Source organism: Emys orbicularis, chromosome 17 (genome assembly GCF_028017835.1).
Source record: "Emys orbicularis isolate rEmyOrb1 chromosome 17, rEmyOrb1.hap1, whole genome shotgun sequence".
In the NCBI taxonomy this organism is placed as follows: Eukaryota; Metazoa; Chordata; order Testudines; family Emydidae; genus Emys; species Emys orbicularis.
In genome coordinates this window covers 20,631,629-20,656,669 of record NC_088699.1, presented here as the reverse complement: position 1 = coordinate 20,656,669, position 25,041 = coordinate 20,631,629, and the positions used below count along the sequence as shown (strand labels likewise).

Below are 25,041 nucleotides of genomic sequence, written 5' to 3'. Positions count from 1 at the left end.
TTGGGAGGGCGTGTCTTGTTTGACTAGGTCGCTCTTGGTCTTGCAGTGACAGGCTGGGCGGAGGAGGAAATGCTTCCTGAATGGGGCTGAAACCGCAGCCGCTGGAATATGCAGCCCGGGGGCCTTCCTGGCAGTGCAAACGCAGTGGCCTGCGCCAAGGAGCCGATCGCCACGTCGCGTGGGGAGGCCACGGCCGGGAGGCATGGTGACAACTTTCAAGGTCGCCGTGCTTGGGGCTCAAGGGGTCGGGAAGAGCGCCATCGTCCGCCAGTTCCTCTACAACGAGTTCAGCGAGGCGTGCGCGCCCACCAAGACGCGGCGTGTCTACCTGCCGGCCGTGGTCATGAACGGCCACGTGCACGACCTACAGATCATGGACTTCCCACCCATCACATCTTTCCCAGTTAACACGCTGCAGGTACGTGTGCCAGGCGCTGACCCGGTAACACCAGCCAAAGGCAGATGGGCCTGTCGGTAATAATGGGAGTCGGTTCTGAGTCTCCCCCCGAGGTCACATGTGCTCTGACTTATCAACAGAAGAGACCCAATGCCATGAGTCTCTTGCCATTTGACTCAGCATATGATGGGTTTCCGTTAAGGACACTAATCCACAGCCCTGCAAAGATGCAGCCCAGGGATATTTTTGCAGTAGTTTTCCTCTTAGGATCATGTTGTGTCTTGCATGTCCGGGGCAAGATTTGCCTGGTAAACAAATGTGTAAGAAGGGGGCTGCTCGGGGAAGGTTTGTTCTAGTGTTCTGAGCCTAGGAGTGGGAATCAGGACACCTGGGTTCTAATCCCTGAATCGCATCATGGCCTCGGTGAGTCGCTTCCACTCTTGGTGCCTCCGTTTCATGAATTGCTTTGAGACCCTTGAGTGGAAGGCGCTAAACCAGGGAAGGTGTCTTTAACATATTGCAATCTGGCTGATTCTCATGACAGTTACAATATATGGCCGGGCACGATCTGCAGTGTCATGGGAACTGACGCCTTTCAGTGCTGGAGAGATTAGGTCTCAGTGAGAATTGCAATGAACTTTAGGAATCACATAAACATGCAGAAAACGCATTGTGACCCCCATTATCCAAACCCCAAATAACCAACCTGCCCACCTGCGGCTCCGCGCTTAGCCCCCTCTCCTGTCACATGTGCCCCTCTCCCACAGGCCTGAACCCCCATTTTTGATGCCCCCAGAACATTTTGGATACTGTACATCATTCCAGAGGAGAAAGTAGGAAGCTAGAGCACTGGACTGGCATTCAAGAGGCCTGGCTTCTATTCCCGGTTTCGCCACTGGCCTACTGGGTGACCTTGGGCAAGTCACTTCCCCTCTCTATGCCTCATTTTCCCCATTTGTAAATTGAGATAATGATACTGACCTCCTTTGGCAAAGCACTTTGAGATCTACATAAGCGCTAGGTATTAATTATTAATTATTATTATTATTTATTAAAAGGATGGTGTCTTCTTAACTCAGCCTAGGCATTTGAGTGACCGTAGGAATTGTGGCCTGTCCAGCCCTGTTCAGCAAATCACCGCAGCATGTGCTTTCCGTTAGACACCTGCTTAAATCTCACTGGATATGTGTACCCCGCCGCTTGGAGGGGTAATTTCCAGCACGGGCAGAGGAACACGCACTGGCTTGGATCGAGCTAGCGCACTAAAACTAGCAGTGTAGCCGTGGCGGCATGGGCTAGTACGATCCTGTCTACGAACCTAGGTACGTACTCCTGTGGCTAGCTCATCCTGCCGCCCCGGGGCTGTGCTGTTGGTTTTACTGTCCTAGCTCGATCAGAGGTCTTGGACATCCACTAAAACAGCCCAATAACGTGACGTTTGGCCAGACTTGGATCTCTGAAGTCAGGCTCCTGAACAAGTAGGTTTGATTATCCCAGGCACCTAACTCCCTGTGTGAATCTGGACCTGCGTCTCAGTCCCTTGCTGTCCCTTCCTACCTTCCCCGATGTGTCGTATGTATTTGATCTGCCGGGTATGGTGCGTTTCTCTCGCCGTTCTTCACGTACAACAAACCTGGCGTCTTTGGGGGATGCTTGGCTGCTGTAACAGAAACAGGCAGTTCTGTTGAAAATTAGTCCTAGGTGGGATATTCTGCCCTCCAACATCAGCCGGCGAAATCAAAGGCTGTAATGGAGGGCATCCCAACCGACAGTCTGAGGGAGTGATTGAATTCGTAGTGTACCAGGGCATCGTGCTGAAACTGTGCAGTACAATTTCATTGATCTCCCAGCAGATGCAGAACGTAAAGTCGCCACTAATGTCTGACTTGTTTGCTGAGACGTTAACTTTATGCCTTCTGTCTGGGGAGGTCAGTACATTTTCTTGGGCGATCAGTCAGGGAGTGAGGGTGATTTCAGAATCTGTAGGGGACTGGTGATGGTTATTGAGGTAGTCAGGGTAGTGGCTCCATAGTTAAGGTGGCAGGACAGAATCCATGCTCTGATTCTCATCTCCAATGTAGATACTATGGGGATGGGTGCTTTATAATTAGCTAAATGCATATCGATTACCCAAGGGTATAATTGTCCCAAAAATGCCCTTTGAGGCTGAAATTTCATGTGCTTAATTTCAACCCAAAGCTGAATCCTCACAATGTCCCTTCTTGCAGATTGGTAAAGCGTAGTCCCAGAGAAGTGTAATAAGAACATAAAAACAGAACAGCCATACTGGGTCAGACCAATGGTCCGTCTAGCCCAATATCCTCTCTCTGACAGAGGCCAGTGCCAGATGCTTCACAGGGAATGAACAGAACAGGGCAATTTTGAAAGACCCATCCCATTGTCCAGTCCTGTGTTGACTCTTCCCAACCTATCGTGTTCATCTGTGTCTGATAATTCTGTTCTTTACTATAGTTTCCACCAATTTGCCTGGTACTACTCAAGTTAGGTTTACTGGTCTCTAATTGCCAGGATCACCTCAGGAGCCTTTTTAAAAAATTGGCATTACGGTAGCTATCCTCCAGTCATCTGGTACAGAGGCTGATTTACACAGTAGATTACATACCACAGTTAGTAGTTATGCAATTTCATCTCTGAGTTCCCTCACAACTCTTGGGAGAATACCATCTGGTCCTGGTGACTTATTACTGTTTAATTTATCAATTTGTTTCCAAACATCCTCTACTGACACCCCAGTTTGAGACAATTCCTCAGATTTGTCACCTAAAAAGAATGGCTCAGGTGTGGGGATCTCCCCCACATCCTGTGCAGTGAAGACCGATGCAAAGAATTCACTTAGCCTCTCCACAATGGCCTTGTCTTTCTTGAGTGCTCGTTTAGCACCTTGATCATCCGGTGGTTCTGCTGACTGGTTGGCAGGCTTCCTATTTCTGATGTATTTAAAAAGTTTTGCTGTTAGTTTTTGTGATCTTAGCTAGTTGCTCTTCAAATTCTTTCTTGGCCTGCCTTATCATACTTCGACATTTGACTTGCCAGAGTTTGTGTTCCTTTCTATTTTCCTCAGTAGGATCTGACTTCTAGTTTTTAAACTATGCCTTTTTGCCTCTAACTACCTCTCTTAGTCTGTTGTTTAGCCATGGTGGCATTTTTTGTCCTCTTACTGTTTCTTATTTGGGGTATACATTGAGTTTGAGACTCTATTATGGTGTTTTTAAATAGTCTCCATGCAGTTTGCAGGCATTTCACCCTTATGACTGTTCCTGTTGATTTCTGTTGGGATAGCTTCCTCATTTTAGTGTAGTTCCCCTTCTTGAAGTTAAATGCTACTGTGGTGGGTTTTTTTGGCATTCCTTCCCCCCCCCCCCCCAAAGGATGTTAAATTGAATTACATTATGGTTGCTATTACCGAGCAGTACAAGCTATATTCACCTCTAGGACCAGATCCTATGCTCCACTTAGGACTAAATCAAGAATTGCCTTACTCCTTCTAGGTTACAGGACAAGCTTCTCGAAGAAGCATCCATTTATGGTGTCTAGAAATTTTATCTCTGCGTCCTATCCTGAGGGATATTTGCCCGAGGGAGTGGATAGCAAGGGCCCTGTGTAGGACGAGAAGCCGTTCTTGACTTAGTTTTGAGTAACACTAAAGAGTTGACGGAGATCTCTGGCTGTGGGGAGGAAGCATTTCAGCATGAGTGACCAGAATCTCATTCAGATTGTGAAAGCCACAAAATGGGACCAAAATAGAGATAATTAAAGGCTGCTCAATTTCAGATGAGCTGCTGTTGGAGGACGTGGGCCATGCTGTGCAGAATCTAATGGAGGGGTGGGTATGAAAGGAACATATGCCTAAGGATTACACACGAGGCTCTCTGCTATTAAGATACAAGACAGTAATTTTTCATGGGGAAACAGCCTGGGTAGAATCCAAACAGTCCCCTCCCCAAACTTGAACTGAATCTGTTCTGAGTTGTGAAAAAACATCATGTGACCCTTTTCTTCATTTCCCACTGGCTCTGGCTTCAGTTAGCCCCAGGATAGGAAGTGCTGGCACTTTATTTATTCCAAGCATTTATCTAGAGCTCATCCCCATAATATCTGCACATGACGTAGATTAGAGCAAAAGCAATTTCCAAATTTAAGGCCTGATACAGTTTTGGACCAGAATAATTGTTTCAAGCAGAAACATCATGTCTACATTGCAATCACGGGGCATAAGAACGGCAGTACTGGGTCAGACTAAAGGTCCATCTAGCTCAGTATCCTGTCTACCGACATTGGCCAATGCCAGGTGCCCCAGAGGGAGTGAACCTAACAGGTAATGATCAAATGAACTCTCTCCTGCCATCTATCTCCACCCTCTGACAAACAGAGGCTAGGGACACCATTCCTTACCCATCCTGGCTAATAGCCATTAATGGACTTAACCTCCATGAATTTATCCAGTTCTCTTTTAAACCCTGTTATAGTCCTAGCCTTCACAACCTCCTCAGGCAAGGAGTTCCACAAGTTGTCTGTGCGCTGTGTGAAGAAGAACTTTCTTTTATTTGTTTTAATAAACCTGCTGCCCATGATTCCAGGTCATATAGACATACCCGAGTTAGCTTTAATCTAGCTAGCTTGAGCACCAGAAAGACACAATAGCATGGACTTCAGCAGGGCTAGTCACCTGAGTAAGTATCCAGGGTCCCGGCTTGGGCTTTTACAGCCTATGCTTCTGCAGCTTCCTTGCTATTGTTAGCCCTGGCCTACACTAGGGGGGGGATCGACCTAAGATACGCAACTTCAGCTATGAGAATAGCGTAGCTGAAGTCAATGTATTTAGGTCGACTTACCGCGGCGTCTTCACGGCGCTGAGTTGACTGCTGCCGCTCCCCCGTCAACTCCGCTTGCGCCTCTCGCGGCGGTGGAGTACCGGAGTCGATGGGAGAGCGCTCGGGGATCGATTTATCGCGTCTAGTCTAGACGCGATAAATCGACCCCTGATAGATCGATCGTTACCCGGCGGGTAGAGCTAGCTCGGGTATATCTACCCATGCTGCAGCCACACCTCTGATTTCAGTGTGGACAGGGGCCCAAATTTTTTAAGGTATTTATTGCAATGCCTAACTGATTTAGGAGCTAGTCTCATTTCCACCCAAGTGCCTAATTCCCTTTTGAAAATTAGACTTCGGCTCCTAAATCAGTTAGGTGTTGCAACGCTGAGCGCAGCAGCTCCTAAATAGCTTTAAAAATCTAGGCTGGTATGTCTACCCGTAGTGATGCTGGTACAGTCCCTAGAGTGGAGGCATTATTGCTTTATACCAGGATAGCTTATATCCCTTCCTACATGGGAATAAGCTGTATCTGCATGAACACCGTTATACCGATAGAATTATGTTCATACTAGGGAGTTGTGCCACTTTGACTTTACCAGCATATTTAAAAAGGTATAAATGTGTGTGTAGATGAGGCTTAAGGAGTTAATACACCGTGAACAGCCCTACCCCTAACTGGGGGGGGGGGAGAAAACGGAGAGCGGTCTAACTCTGTGTTTCTCAATGATTGGTCCGTGGAGCGATGCCAGTCCCTGACATAGTAGCAAGCCGGTCCCTGGTATCAAAAAGGTTGAGAAACTTTGGCCTAATGGATAGAAGAGGGAAGAGGTCCTAGAAGGTGCCTTTCACTGCACTGTGAGTGAAACAGCTGGTTGAAAAAATGCCAGTTATTTTTTAAGGGGCATTTAGGAAAAAAATGGGGGTTTTTTTGTTTGTTTCTCCCCAAATTTCCCACAAAACAGTTTTGGTTTTCAAAATCTGGTTTTGGCTTAAAAAAAAAATCAGTTCTCAGCAAAAGGTTTCTATTTGCAAAAACCTAATGGCCTCTGCCCCCCAATTTTGTAGAGACTAACAAAAATGTTAACCAAAAATTGTTTGGTTTTTAGTTTCAGGGGGCAGCGGGGGGGGCGTGGTTGGAAAAAGCTGGAAAACGTTGACCAACATGAAAAACTTCTGCTGTAATTGGGTTGTAAAACCATTTTGCTGAAAAATTTGGAGCAGCTCTGAGGAGAAATCAGGAGTGGACGTTTTACTAAAAGAGGTGCTCTAGTTCGAGCAGGAATTAATTCAAGGCAGTTCTCTGGCCTATGTTATACTGGAGGTTAGAGTAGATGATTTACTGTGGTCCCTGCTGGCCTTAGACTCTGTGAACTTCAAGTGTGTGCCAAGAGCCAAGCACAATGCCAGTGCCCCAGTTCAATCCCCTTTGAGCCCTAAATCAACCCTCAGTGCCCTGCACCCAGACAGATATAAATGGGGTTCAGCTGGGGGGTTCTGGGGGAGTTGCATTCATCCTCCCTCAGCTGGACAGGTTCAGAGCGGAGCATTGCTGTGATGCAAGGAGGTCAATAGAGTAAAGGGATAAAAATGGAAGGATTCCCCCAGACCTGCACAAGAAAGGAGGAGGATCAAAATTCAACACTGCACAAGGGAACAAAAAGGTCAGCGCAAGAGACAGACAGAAAAAGCAAAGGGTAATTTATTGACATGACGGATGATGCCTAAGATACTCCATGTCTCGGCGTGCACCACAGAGGGCGGACAGTGCAAACAGATGGAGATTTCCAGGGAAGGAAGAATGGGCCCTGGAATGATCTCAAAGGAGTGAAGGGAGGTGGGAAACACTACAGCCGACACTGCAGAGGAGGGATAAATGTAGAGGGGGTAGGAGTGCATCACCTGAATGGGAAAGAGGAGGCCTGGCTGTTGAAGGGAGAATGGATGGCTCAGGAGATTGGTCATGGGTTATAAAGGCTTTTCCTTCTAGATCACCCTATTGGTCCAGTTCGGTACTGACCAGAAGTCATTGCTTGGAGACTATCAGTAGAACATGGAGTGGGTTAGAACCGTTCGAGGAACAGATGCCCCCATCAGAACTGGAACCTTTCCTGGCAGGCTCAGAAGAGAGGCAGAGGACTAAGTGAGATGGGGTCCCTCCAGGGCAAGGTTGAGGGGCATGAATAGCTTGGCGTGGGTTCTGGCGATAAAGAATACCTGCTTTCCAGCAGGCCGTGTCCATTGCCCCAAGGGCTTCTGAAATGGGTTGCTCCAACACTCCTGGGACTGTGGGGAAGTTTAGACCTGGAGCCAGACTTCACGGCTTGGGCTCATCGCTGGTCAGAGGCAGAAGTTGAAATGCCAAAATGTGGAGCGAGGGGATCTGCCCTGTATTCCTCTGACTGAAAGGACCAAGTCCTGGAGAGGCCATGGGTGAGGCTGTCCTTAAGGGATTCCTAGCCCAGCGAGGCAGACTCCTTGTCTCCCATGGTGGCTGCTTGTTCATATCACAACCCACCACCACATTCCCATCGTGCCACTAAGGCCTGTGTGGTTGCCACTAGTGCAAACGGTTATTTGTGTAGTGCAGAGCCAATGGCTTGGTAAGTGAATCTGAACCTTATCTGGAGGCCAGGCCTTTCTAAGAGAAGTACCCTTAGATCACAGCACCATAGGTAACCACATAAGGGCCTGCTTTTCCGTCAGTCCCATGTCATGCTCTCCTATCTGCTGGTCAGACCAGCATCCCTGCCTATGGTCCTATGTGGCCTTCCTGGCTCCTTGCTTGGAACGCTGCACTTCAGCTTCACCTCCTAGCTTCCCAGTCTGCGCTGGGGTTAGCGAGACATCACAGATCTTTATATAGAGGTGAAGGAGGGGGTCACCCCAGCTGTAGGAAGGACACAGGCAGGAGATTGCCCAGGATTCATTTGGGGCATAAAGAGGGCAAAGGAGGACGGTGGATGGGCTCCACACACAGTACCTCACATGGGGGGCCAGCACTGCAAATAGAATTCGCCCCAAGCCCCCGTACACCAGGCATGGATCCTGTCACCCTGCCCTAGTTGCTTTAAATAGCTTCACTTGCCTCTCTGAAGCAGAACTTGGGGGCACCCGGGCCAAGGCTGCTACATCACCAAGTGGAAAGCGATGCTCAGCAATCTATAAATATGCCGTGTTTATAATCACACAAAATATAGGGCTTCTGGCAATGCATAATTCAGCAGGGCTGAGGCTGCGTGGGGAGCAAGCGAGCAGGAGATAAGCACCTCTCCCTGGGCATCCTTAGACAGAAGGAACAGCCCCTTATCCACTAATGCCCTAGGCAGGGGATGGCAACAGCTTCTCCCAGAACGGCCTTATTGTTGCACGAACAATTGTGAGAAGAATGTACCTCTCTCTCTCTGTGCTGGAGGAACATGGATTCGGCAGCTGAGAGCACACAGCTCTGTGCTGCCTTCTGGCCATCAATCCCCGCCCCTTTAGAATGCTCACTGATGGATCCCCGCCTCTTTGGAATGCTCAGCAGCCTATCACGATGGTTCCATCCATCCACTAGGCTTTATAGCCATGGGTCACACTCCACTCGGGGGTAGCGAGGAAGGGATGGCGTGCATGCTCCTCTTTCACAGGCGTTTCATGAAGGGACCGACAGGCAGCTAGACCTGACGGTCGCACACTTTTTGGGAGGTGCTTTTGAACAGAAAGAGCAGCGTGGAGCTAATTCATAGCAAACTTTCTCACACTCATGCCACAAAGGAAAACAACAGGAAAGCAGCAGCCTGATCCACCGGGGCGTCCAGGCTCAGTTTCACACGTGCGTCACAAGGGGAGCACAAGCTGGACGCTAATGCTCCAACAATTGGTGGGAACCTACTTTCTGGAATAGCCTCTTGAGGAGGAAGAACTGGCCAGCCTGGCACCTGCACTGACAGACCCTTGCTCCGAGTTCACTCAGCTCCCTTTCAGATACAGGGACCCTTTCAACCGTCAAGATAATAAAAATATGTTACGGCCGAGTGCTCCTGTCACTTACACCAGAGTAAATCCATTGTCTTCAGTGGCATTACTTGTAGAAATTGTCCTACTGGCTCAGACCCAAGTCCATCCACTCCAGTGTCCTATCTCCAATAATGGCCAGTACCAGATGCTTCAGAGGAACCCTACAGCAGGCAGGCTTACTCTACGGCAGTGGGGAATCAAGGTCAAAGATTCAAGTTTATCCTTAGTAGGACCTAACTGACAGGAGTGAAGTTACACCATTTATATATTTGACTTCCCTGTCAGAGAAACCAGTTTAACCTTTAGAAACTGGCATCAACTTCGCATAATCCACATCAGCCCAACTGCTCCTGTGTCCTGGGTGTTTTCTCAAGTTCTTTGTCTCTGGCAGTTGGGGCTTTTAGTCTCCCTGCCAGCAATAGCTACTTGCCTCCGGTGTAAGGCAATCAAACATGTTCACTTTCCTTCCATCAGCATTGCCACATCTTCCTCCTCCCCGATGTAGGATTATTTGGAATTCTTGTAATTCTCTGGTGCCTTTCACCTCCAACCTTCATGAATAAAGCTTCACAACTCATCTTTGAAGCAGCAGAATATTGTCAAATGCATTTTATAGAAAGGGAAACTGAGGCATGAAGCCGTTATGTGATTTGCCCGACTAGTTACTCAAGGATGCATTGCCACTGGAAAAGCAGAATTCAGGGACTGCTAGAATCCCTGCTGTAACCACTAGCCTATACTGCAGTTCCCCCCCCCCCGCATCACTGTAGTATTTGCCGTGTAATTTACCATTGCTCATTTATCTATTAGAAATCAGCCCTTAATCCAAGTGCCTAATCAATAAGCTACTGCAAACAGCAACTGATCATTAATGAACTAATCATCAGTCCTTGTTTTTTTTGTATTGCCAATAATTTTATTACAACACTTAACTGCAGGCATCATTAGGCGAAGCAACTTTAAGCGAAATCTAGATAAGATAACACCCTAGTGAAATCATGATGGACAATGCTGAAAATGACTCGAGTGATGGCATTCAAGCAAATTGCATCCCAGCCTCAATGTAATAAGCTGTAATATACTGATCTCCCTGACATATTGGAACTCTTCCATAAAGATATTAACCTACAGCTAATAAGCTGCCACTATAATAGTCTTTATCGCTTTGGTAACAGTCACTGAAAAGTCACCCTGTCATTTTCATGCACTGACCAGGGGACGTGGGGGTGGCACCATGAATGAATAGGTTTCTTTCATCGCTAATTCCAGTGATTCATTCAAACCTTTGTGGTCTGTAAAGCAGCAAGCCAAAAAAGTGTCCTTTGCCATTTCTTCCATTCCTAGCTCCTTTTGTTTGCTTTATTCCCAAATATCATAACCATAAAAGGGGATGATTGTACGAAAATGTCTCACTACAGGAAGAATTACTATAGTTTCTTCTAACTGTATTTTTATACTCTACAGTCAAGATTTTGCAGTTTCTCCTGCATAGTGCGCTGTCCCAAGCTATCTATCATAACAGGGACCATATTGTATGGAATCCTAAATCTCTACCCATTTCCATAGTGTCCGGGACGCCTTCCGCTTCCTCAGTCCATTAGAGCAGCTGCCATGTAAACATGGGTGATTCCTGTTTTGTTAGGAATTGTGCGTTGCATCCCTGTGCAGTGAGAGAAGTGCCCAATGGTGCCAGTTTGTATGGCTCACAAGAGGAGACCAGGCTGCCAGTGATCAGAGCTCTACAGCTTTGTGGTTCTGCCGTGGACTGGATTCTTGTGTACTCCACAAGGTCAGCAGGCAAAGACGGAATGTCTCCTATGTTTGTTTCCTGGGACTTGCGTCTTTCCGATCCTTTGACAGCAATTGTATTTCTAGAGTCACCTTTGAGCTGCGCTTGTGTCCAGGAGAACAGCATTCTGGAAGCCCCGATGCAACCTTTACACGGGGTTGGATTGGGCACTGGGAATTAGTATTTCTCTCAGTTTTTTTCTTGAACAAATGCAGTGTTAGCGGCTGCCGAATGGTGGCATTTAAGGAGGTAAAAGCAGGGCATATTTTCACTCATGCATCATGCACAAAACACTGACTGTTCTGTATGGGAAGCTCTTGAAAAGCCCCAGCTGTTCAACAAATGTCTTTTTTTATTAACACTTTATAGCCCTAAACTGTATATGTAGCATGGCTCACCCACACTGAACTAGTCCCCTACAGCCCTAGGCAATGCAGGGAGGAACACAAAGCCATGGAATGAGGGCCTGACTTTGTGTGGGCTGGGATTGTGCCAGGGCATCTCAATCCTAACTTGCAGCTTCCCCTTCTGTTATCATCCTGGACCACCCCCAGCTCTGCCAATACATCCAGTGCTGATCTATGGCATGCCCTGCTACTCCAGTCTTGGGACCACCCCACAACAACCACCACCAGTTTCGATCTATAGCTCCTTCTGCTATTCCAGTCCTGACCTCCGCAGCCTACACAAACTCAGCTCGGCCAATGACTCTCAGTTCTAACATGAAATACCACTGGATAGTCCAATTCTGGGCTTGTCTGGCCTCAGGCCTTCTGGTTAGCAAAACCTAGTATCCTAATCTTTGCCTTTCCTAAGCAAAGAGCTGTCCTGGCCCAGTCATTCTGTGATGTGGATGAATGGCCGCTCTAGACCAGGAAATGTATTTGATCTCTCTCTAGTTCAAACAAAATGTGTACAGTCTAGATTGCCAGAGGTGAACGCAAAAACGTTCAGTGAGTTCATTAAGTAAAGGCAAGCACTATAAATCTAGCAACAAGCTAATTCAGAACCATGGACAGATCATGCACTAATAGTGCCATCAAGTATCTAGCAATCAAGGTGAAATTAGTGCTGTTGGAAAGTACCTAATTAACAGACCTGGATCCTTCACGTGCTGGCTTTCCCTACATTGCCCTGCCAATGTGGATATAAAGGGGAACAAACTTTTAGGAACTAGGCTTCTCCCCTCCAACATCAATCGCAAATCATATAGCCCAAACAGCCCACGAACATAAGTAACTTTGATCGCTTTTCCCCTGAGTCAGCTTTGAACCCATCCTGTAAAGATGAAAGAGGACTTAACCCTGCGCTGGTCCCTGATCCTGAACTTTACCCAGGGTGAGGTAGCTGGAGATACTGGTGAGAGGAGTTTTGTTGATGTAGTTTAGTCTGACCTTGTGTATTAAAAACAGGCCATAGGACTTCCCGGAATTAATTCCTGTTTGGACTAGAGCATGCTTTTATTTGCCAGGGAGCAAGCCAGAGAAGACCGAGAGGCTAAAGGAGGAGAGGAGAGGAGAGGAGGGGTGGGGGAGTTTGAGGAAGGTTAGTAACCAGGATGGGATGAGCTTGAGGGGGCAGGTGGAGGAGAAACACAGTCACAGAGCAGTTTAGGTGACTACCCCTTGTCACACAGTGAGTCAGCAGCAGAACCAGGAATAAATCCCAGATCACTTGAGTCCCAGTCCTGGGCATTAACACTAGAGCATGTGCCTGCTATAATTATCTGCTACTTATTCCACCAGGGTGCAGTGAGGCTGCTGCTGGGAAAACCCCCATTATGCCTGTAATATCACCCATCCCAAAGCAACAGTAACCGCAGATCTGGACTCGCGTTAACTTGTACAGCAGGCCCTAGGGATGCTTGAAATAGAAGAGTACAATGGTGCTGGGGTTTTGTGGCACCAGCCATGTTTGCAGAAGCAGGCGTGGTATTGCGTTAGGAGCAGTGCCCAAGTCCAGCAAAGCCTGGGCATAGAATCCAGTAGCAGAAGGCCTGGCCTGGTCACAGTAGTGCCCTTGCACATGAGCTGGCAGAAAGGCTGGAGAGAGACCCCAAGGGGGGCTTCTGCACCTGAGCTTTGACCAATTCCTGTGTGCCTGTTGCAGGAGTGGGCAGACGCGTGCTGCAGGGGGCTTCGGAGTGTCCACGCCTACATCCTAGTCTATGACATCTGTTGCTTTGACAGCTTTGAGTACATCAAAACTATTCGACAACAGATCCTAGAAACGAGGTAAGTGCCTGCTTGCCTTACTCCTGGCCCAGCTGAGCTGGGGAAAGGGCCGCGCTCACAAAGCTAAAGTCACCTCTCAATTGTGCATCCTCTCCAGGAATATATTGGGGGCAGGGAAGAGGATGGAGGGTGCTGAGTTCCCTTCAGTGCTGATAGAAGATTTCAGTCCCTAGGGCTAACAGGTGCAGGCTAGATCCAGGCACCTTCCACCTGCACTAAATTCACTCAAGCATAATAGAAAAGCAAAGAGCAACAAACAGCTCAGAAGGGAGCTCTCCAAGCTGCCAGCAGCTGCCAATGAGATATTAAGAGCCACAGCGGGGCCAAGTCTAGTCATTGGCAAAGCAGCTTTGGGTTTCTTACCAGTATTTGTAAGCTGCGCTTGCTGTGACAAGGTAGGTGAGTGACTGGGCAGTTTGCTACAGCAGGATCTGCCATACCCCTCCATGCAGAACAAAGTTCCCTGCTGACAACCCAGCAGCAGCCGCCAGTCTGTCCCCACCACATTACACAAGGGAGGCTCCGGATTGCCATCCTCTGCCACTGGGACAGGCCCAGCCAGGACCTGAGGATGGGGAGGGATCCCCAGGAGACAGAAATAAAGATAAAATAGTGAGCTAGTGGGAAGCTGAAGAGCTATTGTAGGAAATTGGAAGGGGGTAATGGGTTGGAGGTTAAGGGACTGTGGCCTTCATACCAATGAAAGAAACTGACATGTTTCTTCTTTTCTGTTACCAATTCCCCCCACTACTCCACTCTGTCTGTGTCTGTCTCTGCCCTGCCTCTCTGCAGGGTCATTGGCACCACCGAGACCCCCATCATCATTGTGGGCAACAAGCGGGATCTGCAGAGGGGCCGGGTGATTCCCCGCTGGAACGTCTCCAACCTGGTGAAGAAGACCTGGAAGTGCGGCTACATCGAGTGCTCGGCCAAGTACAACTGGCACATCCTGCTGCTCTTCAGTGAGCTGCTCAAGAGCGTGGGCTGCGCCCGCTGCAAGCACGTCCACACCGCCATCCGCTTCCAGGGGGCACTGCGCAGGAACCGATGCACCATCATGTGAAGCCCGGCTCACCACCCCCTGCTCCCACGACCGCCCCCAGAGACCCTTTTGTAAAACGGAGGGGTGGGCGCAGGAGGACGCGAGCAGCTCTCTTGACAAAGGAAGCAGTGTCCGGGAGGGTGCCCAGCTCTCCTGGATGAAGCCTCGGAGTGAGCCACCCTCCGCCCTGCCTGTCCCCAGCGCATGGACGGCACGGCCGATTCAAGGAGGCGGCGTCATGCTCCAAAGTGCAAAAGGCTGTTAGGCACCTTCCTCTCCTCCTGCCTCTGCATTGGATCATGGACTGGATGATGTGGTGTCCAGCGAAGAAGGGAGAGGGACAGCTTGGAGAGAGCAGGGATGGGTGAAGTATCGCTGGTTACTGCGCAGTTGGGGGGGAGGGGGTCTTCTGCCGTCTCAGAGCAAGACGGTTATTACCTGCCGCTTGGTTATTACCTGAGGATGACCTAGTCTGGACAAGTGGCAGATTTGTATGGGTATCCATCTGTAATGCCAACGGCCTACCACGAGGTGTGGCATGGCATCCCCTGCTGCATGGCATCCCCTGCTGCCTTGGTAACCAGAGATGTTTTCACTGCAAACAGGGATACAAAGACCCAGTCAGCCTTAAGTCAACAGGTCCTTCACCCTTGTGCCAGGAGAGTAGCATGGCATCAGGGAAGCTGAACCCTCCCTTCTTTTGCCCATTGGATCAGGGACAGAGCAGCCTGACAGCGAGAGGCATGGCTGAAATGGATTTTTTTATTTTTTTATTTCGGGACAGAATTTTCAGATGGTTCAACACTCCCCCCCACACACCCACACACAACTCCCCCCCCCCAAACTGGTCCTTCCTCCCCTGTTTCCTTCCTGTGTTGTGTTTCTACAAGCTCCGAACCTTTTTTTAAATATCTCAACAGCGTGAGCGCATGTCTGAGGCTTGCCTTTCTTGGCATGTGCGTGTCGGCGTGTTCATTCTCACGTGTGTGCTGTGCACGAATAGCCCCTCCCCCCCCTTCTGCTGACAAGACACCCGGGTTTGGCAGTTAGCTGCATCATTTTTGTTCTTCCTTTTACATGGATTTTTTCCCCCCAGCACTAGGTTGAAAGCAAAATGATCCTGAAATTCTAGTGTTAGTTCCACCATCCCTGCCCGACTCCTATCTGACTGTACCAGATTTGCTGGACAGGCACTGGAGTTCTACCTCTTGTTGCTAGAGCTGACCACTGTCAGTTTTGTACAGATTTAAAAATGATCATCATAATGAAACCAAACTAGACAATGGCCTCCTTGAAGGATAACTAAAATACTGTATAGACCTGTACCTAGTGTTTGAGAAAGATCCGACAGCTAATATAAACACGATGGTTTTAATGTTCAAGGATCTTTTGCGCTCCTCTGTGTAAAGAGGCATAAGCATAAATAAGTATCAGGACTGATCGTTTATAAATTGATCCGACCCAAACACACCTACATCTTACTGTCATGGCAGGAGAGATCAATGAAAACTGAACTTCAGTTAGAAACGCCTGTTTTCCACAATTGTTTTACCATAATTGACCTGCTAAATTCACCCCAACTTAAGGCTACTTTGCAAAGACTGACTGACATTTCAGATGTCAACGTCTCCGTTTATATGCAAGTATGTACAGTTTCCGAATAGGCAAGGCTATCTCCTTACACTGTTTAAAAGGGCTGATCGGTAGCTGCAGTGGATCTCAGCTTCATTCCTTCCCACTGAAAGCAGCTTAGTTCTCACACACACATCCCCCCCGGGATAGCCGGGGGCTGTTGTAATAGAACAAATGAAACCTGAGAGGGAGAGTTCTGTGTTCAGGCTTTACTAGAAGGAGATGCTGTGATACTTTATACACGGTTACACTTTTTGGATTCTTCTATTACTTTTGTCCTAGACAATCCTTTCCCTAAACATAACCCTTGCCAGAAGCCCTCGTGCCATCCAATGGCAGACTCCTGAATTACACTATAGCAAGGCAGTCAAGTTGTTTAAAGGAGACATTCAAAAAAATGAGAAATTGGATTTGTGCCTCCCCTCACACACATTTTTTTCTTTTGGCTAATTTATGATTGATAAGAGGTCTGCCTTTTTAAAAAAAAAATGATTTTCTGCTTGTTTTATATTTTAGAAATGTAGGACTTGTCTACCCTATTTTTCCTTGTCTACCCTGTTTTTCCCCTCTTTAACTTGCTCAAACACATGAGAAACACTTGGGAGAAAAGATTTCTTGGTTAAAGTTTAGGGGAGGAGGAAGCTCCCAATCCATACCTGAGACCAACAAGTTCTCCAGTAAAACCAGACCTGCAGCTTCTAAAGGTTAAAAAATGTTTAAGCCTTCCTTATCTATAATAAAACAAAAAGCCCAATGTTTTCCCATTGGTAGGTCCCATTTCACAGTAATGCTATTACTATCTTGGTAACACTTTTTATTAAGAAGACATTTCTAAAAAAAATGAACTCTAAAGTTTCATTTTTATGACCAAATCCGTGGAATCTTGCTGTCATGATCACCAAAGTCACTTGCTGGAATACAAACTATATTGAGAGCACTTTTGCAATGTGATAGGCTGTGATTTAGCTGTCTAATTACCATTACCACTAAAGAGAGGAGCATTGCTAAGTCATTATCCACTGTGCTGAAATTGTATGCCGTGTACAGTTAGGTTTGCAAAATGGAATGCCATATACCATGTAGAGAGAGAACTGAAACAAATCTATGGCTACCTAGGTACTTACACCATAGCTACTTGGAACTTCACAGTAACAATGGGTAATAGATCCTCCTGCTCCAAAAACACAGGCCTCCATCACTTGAGCTAAAGGCAAATCTCTAGTATCAATATAGGGTCTATGACACACAGCTGAGTCCAGCCAGTAAAGAGAAGTAGTACATATTCACAGCAATCAATACATTACTCTATGAATAGTCAGTTGTAAATTTTAGGCTTATGATTCTACTGAGACGTTGGAGGACTTGGTCATGGTTTGTGACATCAGCAGACCCTTTTGCTGGAATTGTAATTCTAGAATTAACTGTTGCTTGTTATTTATCCTGTACGCTGCATGTACTACAATGTAATAACATGCTTTGCTACAGGTGGTTCTAATGTCATCTCTTTGGTACTTCGTACTTATTAACACATTATGTCCATATTCTTGTTCTCTAGCCAGCTTTATCCCTTAAACTTTTTTAATAAGAAAACTCATTTGTAAATGCTAATAATAAAGCATTTATAAATGTGCTATAATGTAAAACTATCACGTATTGAGCCAATACATAGATTACTATAACCCTATATCCTGCAGTTTATAACAGAAATTGGTCTAATAAAAGATATTACCCCACCCACCTTATTTTTCTAATATCCTGGGACCAACACAGCTACAAGACTGCAAACAGTTTATAACACACTTAGTTATAGGTTTTATAGCACTGATTAAGTATTTTGAAAAATGTTATAAATGTAATTATTATATTCTACAGTGACTCAGAGAAAATTATATTAGTAATAATAATACTTCTCATTTATATAGCATTTTTCAGCTTCAGAGTGAACTGCAGCTACAAACACTGAATCCTCACAATAGTCCGGTGGGGTGTAGTTAATTTACAGGTGGGGAAATAAGGTGGAAAGCTCAAGTGATTTGCCTAAAGCAACAGAAAGAGCTAGTAGCAGAGCTGGAACATGAATTGAGGAATTCCAGGCTTCCAAGCCCATGCTCAGACCCCAAGGTAGTATTGATTGGTGTCAGTATTGGGCTGTGAAGCCACAAAACAGGAGGGAGAAGATGACAAGCGCAATAGCATTTTTAATAAATATTGTAATAACTAATCACATAATTATTTATGAATTAACCTATTTCTAAAAATACCCTTAATACAAAGTGTTACCGTTCTCTTTCTTTAAACGAGGTTCTAAGAAGGAACATTTCCCCATATACATTTTTACACACACAATTGTGCTTCCTTGGCAGGAAAATTGTTCCCAAATCTTCCTGGTGAGTGTCTTCCCTGGGAGGGCTCAGGAGAGAGCCACATTTCTCTCTGCACTGTGCACCTATTATTCATTGGTCTACACTGGAGGAAATGTACAGACAGTGACGTGAAAGCCTCTAATTAGGAGTGTCTCTCTCTCTATTCCCTCCCATCCCTGCCCCCAGATGTTCTTCATCTGCCCTGTTTAGTTTGGGGGTTTCTTGGACTTGGTTTTCCACTTCCCCTTGGATTTCTTGTTGGAGATTCCCAATGTGTCTGTAAAGCCTGTAACACACTACACCCCCCGTTATCTGAAATCAGATTAAAATCAGGTGCATTTCCCCTTCTTCTGTACCTACGTCTCTGTCATTTTCCTGCGATGTCTGATTGCTTTCTTATATCCACACTCCTCACCAGCACCAAGTGACCAGCATGAGCAGCTCTGCTTCTAGAAACGTAGGAATTGCCAGACTGGATCAGAACCAAAGTCCAGCTAGTCTAGTATCCTGTCTCTGGCAGTGGCCAGCACCAGTTGTTTCAGAAGAAGATGCAGATGTGGGAAAATCTGCCTCTCCACCCACCTTGCATTCGATCTGATCCTGGTCTCTATAGTTGAGGTTGGCTTAAGCCCTGATACATGAGGTTTAATATCCCTTCCCACATTTTTGTGTCATGAATTATGTTAACTCTGCTAGTTTGATACCCATATAAAGATCCAATCAAATTCTCGTGAACTTTCCAAACCCAGCAACTTCCTACAGTTTTGTTTTTCTTTTAAAGAATCCCATTCCAGCTCCTCAATCACAGCAGTTTCTTACTAAGGCAAATTAATGATATTGGTTATTTTTTCCTTTTGACCAGAAATCAATCTAATGTTGAATCCACCAGGTTACATTTACAAATAAACCACACATCTTTTAGATGGTTACATTGAAACTGCAGTGGTTTGAAATCAAACCAAACGAACTGTTAACCTGAGTTAGAAGCCAAGCTGCCGTGTCATCACTGCTATTTTAACTTGAACTAGCGAACCCAAGTTAAGAACAGTTGTTGTTGTTGTTGGTTTTTTGCACTGTAGACATATCCTGTGTGGAGGAGGAACTGATTTTAAAGAATAGTTTTACATTGAATGAAGACTGTACCTTTATTACTCAGCAGAAATTATTTCTGTCTGCTTTCAGTCGTACCCAAGAGGAAGGATAGTGGAGTTTTGCCTGGTAAAGCACAGCTGGCTTGACATGTTGACATTTATCTCACTCTCTCTTAAAAAGGTCAGTTTTACAAAGCTGAAAACAATTATGAGCCAGATCAGCTGGGAGGAAGAATTCAATCAGAAAAATGTGAATGATAATTGGGATTTAAGAACACTTTACACGCTGCCCCAAAAGCCATAAACCTACAATCAAGTAAGAAGGCGGTATAGGCTGTGAGGGTCATGTTTAGCCGTGCAGCACTAAAAATCACACCTTGTGTGTAAAGACAGAAGCACTGCCTGAGCCTGATTCTCCATTGCTACAGGCAGCTTGGATGGTCATTTGCAGCTGGATAAGGGGACATTGGTGTTTTACAGCAACTGTGCACAGCTGCAAATGGGATGAGATGGGGAGAAATCAGACCCACTGGTTTTTGTCTTGACCCGATTTCCAGCTGGATGTGAAGGGACCTTTGCCCTGTGATGGCCCCTCCACACCACAGGGCGTGACCTTGCGAGAATTTGAAAACACTAGCTATGTAACAACCCCCAGCCTGGCGTCAATGATCACGTGCCAGGAATAGTGAGCACACAGCTCAGCTCTGGAGAACTTGAGAGAAGATGGTTCCTGAAGAGAATTTTAAAATGAGGCTAGGGAAACCTAAGGGGACAAAATTCCCCCAGCCAGACTGCAGCCTGGACCTATCTCCTTAACCCAACCAGGCAAGACCTCCCACTAGCTAGGCCTGGAGCCTGTGAACGACGGCCTGGTTAATAGTAGCAGTTGTTAGATGCATTACAAGTTGGGTATAACTGGCGCTAATTGAGGCAGAGGTTCCCTGGGCCATTGCCAGCCCAGCCTTTCACCTACATGACACGCGCCCTCACCACCTGAGCCGACTGAAGACCCTTTTGTATTGAAGACCCCATTGTGAAGCCCTTACAAGCTTGGAACACTAGATGTAGGGTGACGGAACATCAGTGATGTCTCTGTAAACCCGTGTTGCTACTTAGGGATGAGTCCTCTAGAATGTAAAAGAGAATGAGCGCCTTTCTGTAGGTTTTTAATGAACCATCCCATAGAATTTAATAGAGAATTCTATCCTCCAGTGTTCAGAAAAAAGGAGTTCATTTGGTTTTAGATTTTTTTTAAGAGTAATTTCTGAAGGATCCTCTTAATTTTCTGGGTGGTTTAAGGCCCAGTTGGCCAATTTAGGAGAGGCCCCTATGGCTCTGCTCCAAAGGCAATGGAAAGACTTCCATCCACTTTATTGGGTTTTGGCTCAAGCCATAGGTGCTGGAGCTCAGAACACAGTGATGCCCAATCCCTTTCCTACTCACTCTAATCACCTCACTTAATTGAACTGCCCAACTGTCATTCCTAACTGCCATGGAATCTTCAGGAGCCCCACATTCCATCTGACAACTTCTCCCCCACCTCCCCATCGTCACTACCACCAACTGCCATGGAATTTTCAGGGGCCCCACATTCCACCTGACAACTTCTCCCCCACTACCGTTGCCCGATGTCTGGTTTTCGACCGGAACATCTGGTCTAAAAGGGAACCTGGCAGTGTTCAGTCAGAAAAGTCCAGTTGGCCGCAGCAGGCAGCAGTGCCCGCCCTTTGGCCGGGGGGTGCATTAGGGCCAGGGTACCCCTCCTTGGCAGGGGCAGGAGGAACAATCATGTATCCCCTGGGGCGGGAGGTGCCCTGGGGGGCGGGGATGCCCCATGGCACACGGATGGCTGGGGAGCCTGGAGCAACGCCAAGCACCCAGCGTCTTGTTCCGGCTAACTCGGGTGGCACTGCCCCAGGGGTGAGGGGAGGAGAGAGGTCCTGGGCCGCAGGGGGGGGGCAGAATGGGGTGGGGCCACAGGGGAAAGGGGCAGAACAGTGTGGGGCCATGGGTGGAAGGGGCAGAACGGGAGGCGGGACCGCAGGCGGAAGGTGTGGGGAGGGGGCCCCCCACTTGCTCTGGCCCAGGGCCCCACAAAACCTTAATCCATCTCTGCTTCCATTCATGTCATTGCCCAGCGCAGTGCTGCATGCACCATGGCTATGCCTGCGAGCAGGACAAATACCCAGCATGACGTTGGGGGTCCGCCATTCTGTCCCCGTTAATACTCATGGCCTCTGCCTCCGGGGGGTGGGAAGAGCAGCAGCTGCGGCTGACGCCTGACAGAGAGCAGTGGCTGGCTTCCAGACCGGGCTCCAAGAGGCAGGTGCCGCCACCCGGGGGGGATCCTGTCTGCCCCCCCTTCTGCCCCGATTGCCATGGCCCCTCGCTACAGGGACTGACCCCTCCCTGGCCCCTGGTTCTGGGGACCGACCCCCACCGTGCCCCGATTGCCCTGGCCCTAGCACCTCACTATGGGGACTGACCCCTCCCCGGCCTCTGGCTCTGGGGACCGACCCCCACCGTGCCCCGATTACCCCAGTCCTAGCTCCTTGCTATGGGGACAATCCCTCCCTGCCCTGGCCCCTTACTCCGGGGACTGACCCCCGCTGTGCCCTGGTTGGCAGGTGGGCAGGCTCCACATCAGCTCCGCCCAGCCTGGCTCTGCAGGCAGCAGGTGAGTCCCGGGAGAAAGGGGAGTGAGCGGGGTGGGGGGAGTGGAGAGCGAAGGGGAGTGAGCAGGGGGCGGGGCCTTGGGGGAAGGGGCGGGGCAGAGGTGTATGGTTTTCAGCAATTAGAAAGTTGGCAACCCTATCTCCCCCCCCCCCCCCCCCCATCACTACCACCAACTGCCAGGGAAACTTCAGGGCCATCAGGTTCCACCTGATAGCTCAGTTGCCTCCCCCTCAACGGCCACGGGACCATCAGGGCAAGCACATTCCTGCAGGCAGCTCACCATCTCTTTCTACAAGTGAATCTCCATGCTCGATTAACCAGCACCTGAGCAGATGAGAGAACCTGTCATCCCCCATTTGTCTATTCCTCCTTTCAGGTGTTGCACTTACCCGGCCCTCCCTATTCACAGCTGGCCTTCCTGCTCTCTAGAGGGCTATCTCTGTTCATAAGGGTCTCTTTAGCTGCACACAGCCGCCACTGAATGCATGGAGGCTTATGAACACAGAGCAGGTCTGAGCTCCTTTAAAGCCCTCTTCAGCTGGGAACAAGTGGGACCTGATAATGGAGCTGTGTATTTCCTGATAACTGACACATTAACCCACCTCCCCGGATCCATGCCCCCTCCAGCTAGCCTGTCAGACACAGAGCCCTGAAGAAGGACCCTCTGTATCATGGGAAGCTTGTCTTCAAGCTTTAAATCCAGAAAAATGAGTTTCCAACCGGTATAAGACACAGAGCTCCAACCCTTTCTCCAGACATCTGCTTCCGCCTCGGTTCCTAATCTCCGACTGCCTCATTCTCATGCCACTTGAAACAATCACTAAATTGCCTCCTGATATTGAACCCTGCAGAGAGAGCTGTTTTACCCTTCCTGAAAGAGGAGGAGGGGCGTGATTGGTGATGAGTCATGGAGGAGAATTACTGTTAAAAGTTTCAAACCCATGTTTCTAAAGACATTACAGAAGCTACAGCAACACTAGGGAAAAACCCTTTCCGAGAGGGCTGCGTGAAAAATTTCCACAAACTGTTTTTCAACAGAAAATTGGCTTTTCAACTAAATGAAATTGTTTGCAAAGAGTATTGGCTTTCCACAGAAAATTGTGATTTGCCCAAATGCCCCAAAACTGGAATATTTAATCTAAAAGCCAAAATATTGTGAAATGCTGCCATGCCATGGTGCCTTGTGGGAGTTGTAATTCAGGTGTCTCAAACTCCTATTCTCTAGAGGCCAGGCTCCCCAGTCAGACTCGTGTCCCATGATGCATCTCCAACATGTGACTTCCAGGATGTGCCAACTACCCTCTCCAAGAAGGGAGACAGTGGTGTCTCATGGGAGATGCATTTCGCAATCAAAATGTCTTGGGTCTCAGCAGAAATATTTTACCAAAGTCTCAACATTTTCTGTTAAAAGAACCCTGACTTTTCCACCCAGCTCTACTTTCAGACCGTTTATCAAGGAGCTTGTAGTTCTGAACTAAGGAAATTAATCTGTATCCAATACATTTAAATTAAATACAAGTCTGTGACGGCACTTCTCCATTTTTGTTGGTTCTGTATATTTACGACACTCATCCAACATGGTTATGTTTGTCAAGGTATTCAACTGACCTATCTCGTGAGGCCTGGTCATAAACTAACAGAAACCACTACAAGTGAATGTTTAGCTGATCAGCTAAATAATTTCATTTCATTCTTAAAAGATCCTTCTTGCCAAGTAGTCTTGTTCCATGAAAACAACGAGGAGCCCAGTGGCACCTTAAAGACTACCAGATTTATTTGGGCATAAGTGAAAATTACTCAGTTCCTATCCCAGGGACAAATACAGCCCTGGCATTAAACTGATACAATTCTCAGTGCCTTCCCATTGTACCTGCTCACACCAGGACTTAATCTGGTTCTTGTCTCCATTATTACACTTTAAAGGGGGGGCTTGGTTTTAGCTGTAGGTTGCTAAGGGGTGACATACGCTTGATGAGATATGCAATGACAACACTGATCCTTCAAATTCATCCTATTTCCTGACTGCTGGGGAAAGAACATTTTCACGGGCCTGGTAGGATTTTTCATGTTCAGAGAGATCCCCTCCGTGATGCCTCTTTCTCTCTTCCATATTCTTTGTTTTCACTGGGCTGCCACCATATTCCTTCCCCTTGTTCTTAGACCCACCATCTAGCGGGGAACCGATGAGTTGGGCAATCAAGCAACATAACCCAGCGCTGTAATTCTCAGAATCAGTGATCCCATACCACGTCTCATACCCACAGTGGGGTTGTTAATGTGTTTCTAATGACAGCAACAGAACATAATGAAAATGGAACATGTGGCAACTGTGTGGGTAATGGAAAGTGTAAAATATCCCAACGCCGACCCCTAGCATTTAGGGTGGAAGATGGTGCCCCCGACACATCGCTCAAGTCAGTTTCAGCCCTGCAGCCTTAAGACTCTTGTAGAGGGTGTATTGAAATTCTCACTGAATCTCTAGTCCATTGAGATGGAAGCAGTGCTCCACCTAGTATTACCTGCGCAAAGGGTTATTAATGTTCCTTTCACCCTCACTGAATACAGTTCAGATCTAGATCTTGCTGAGACCACCTGAAAAAACAACATGGGTGAGCTGTCCAATCAAATCACTCAGCACATGGTTGAACAGCATTCCTGACCTCATTTAACAGCATTAACTCCCCCCGGCCCCCGCATCCACAATCTTAAATATGGAGCAGGCCACATCTGGACCTGACTTGTCCTACTGCCTGGACCTGACCTATTTCCTGCTGCCTCCTTTAATGAACAGAAATTAAAAAATCCAGAACATTTTTTTGCACAAAAATTCCAAATGTTTGGAAATCAGCATTCTAAAAATGCGAAAAATTCCCACCCGCTCTCATTAACAGAGACCAGGCAAACTCTTGCATTCTTGTCTTTATGAACTCATGGTTCTTATGTAATCCTCTCTTGGAAGGCCTAGCCATAGGTCCAAAGTTAG

General features: G+C 47.4%; 1 protein-coding gene across 1 annotated transcript; it reads left to right on the top strand.

Moving 5' to 3' along the window:
- Nucleotides 1-202: 202 nt before the first annotated feature.
- On the top strand, nt 203-14,317 carry RASL10B (RAS like family 10 member B). Its single transcript, XM_065418533.1, has 3 exons — nt 203-418; nt 13,130-13,254; nt 14,047-14,317. The coding sequence occupies exons 1-3, from the start codon at nt 203-205 to the stop codon at nt 14,315-14,317; spliced, it is 612 nt and encodes a 203-aa protein (XP_065274605.1).
- Nucleotides 14,318-25,041: the final 10,724 nt, after the last annotated feature.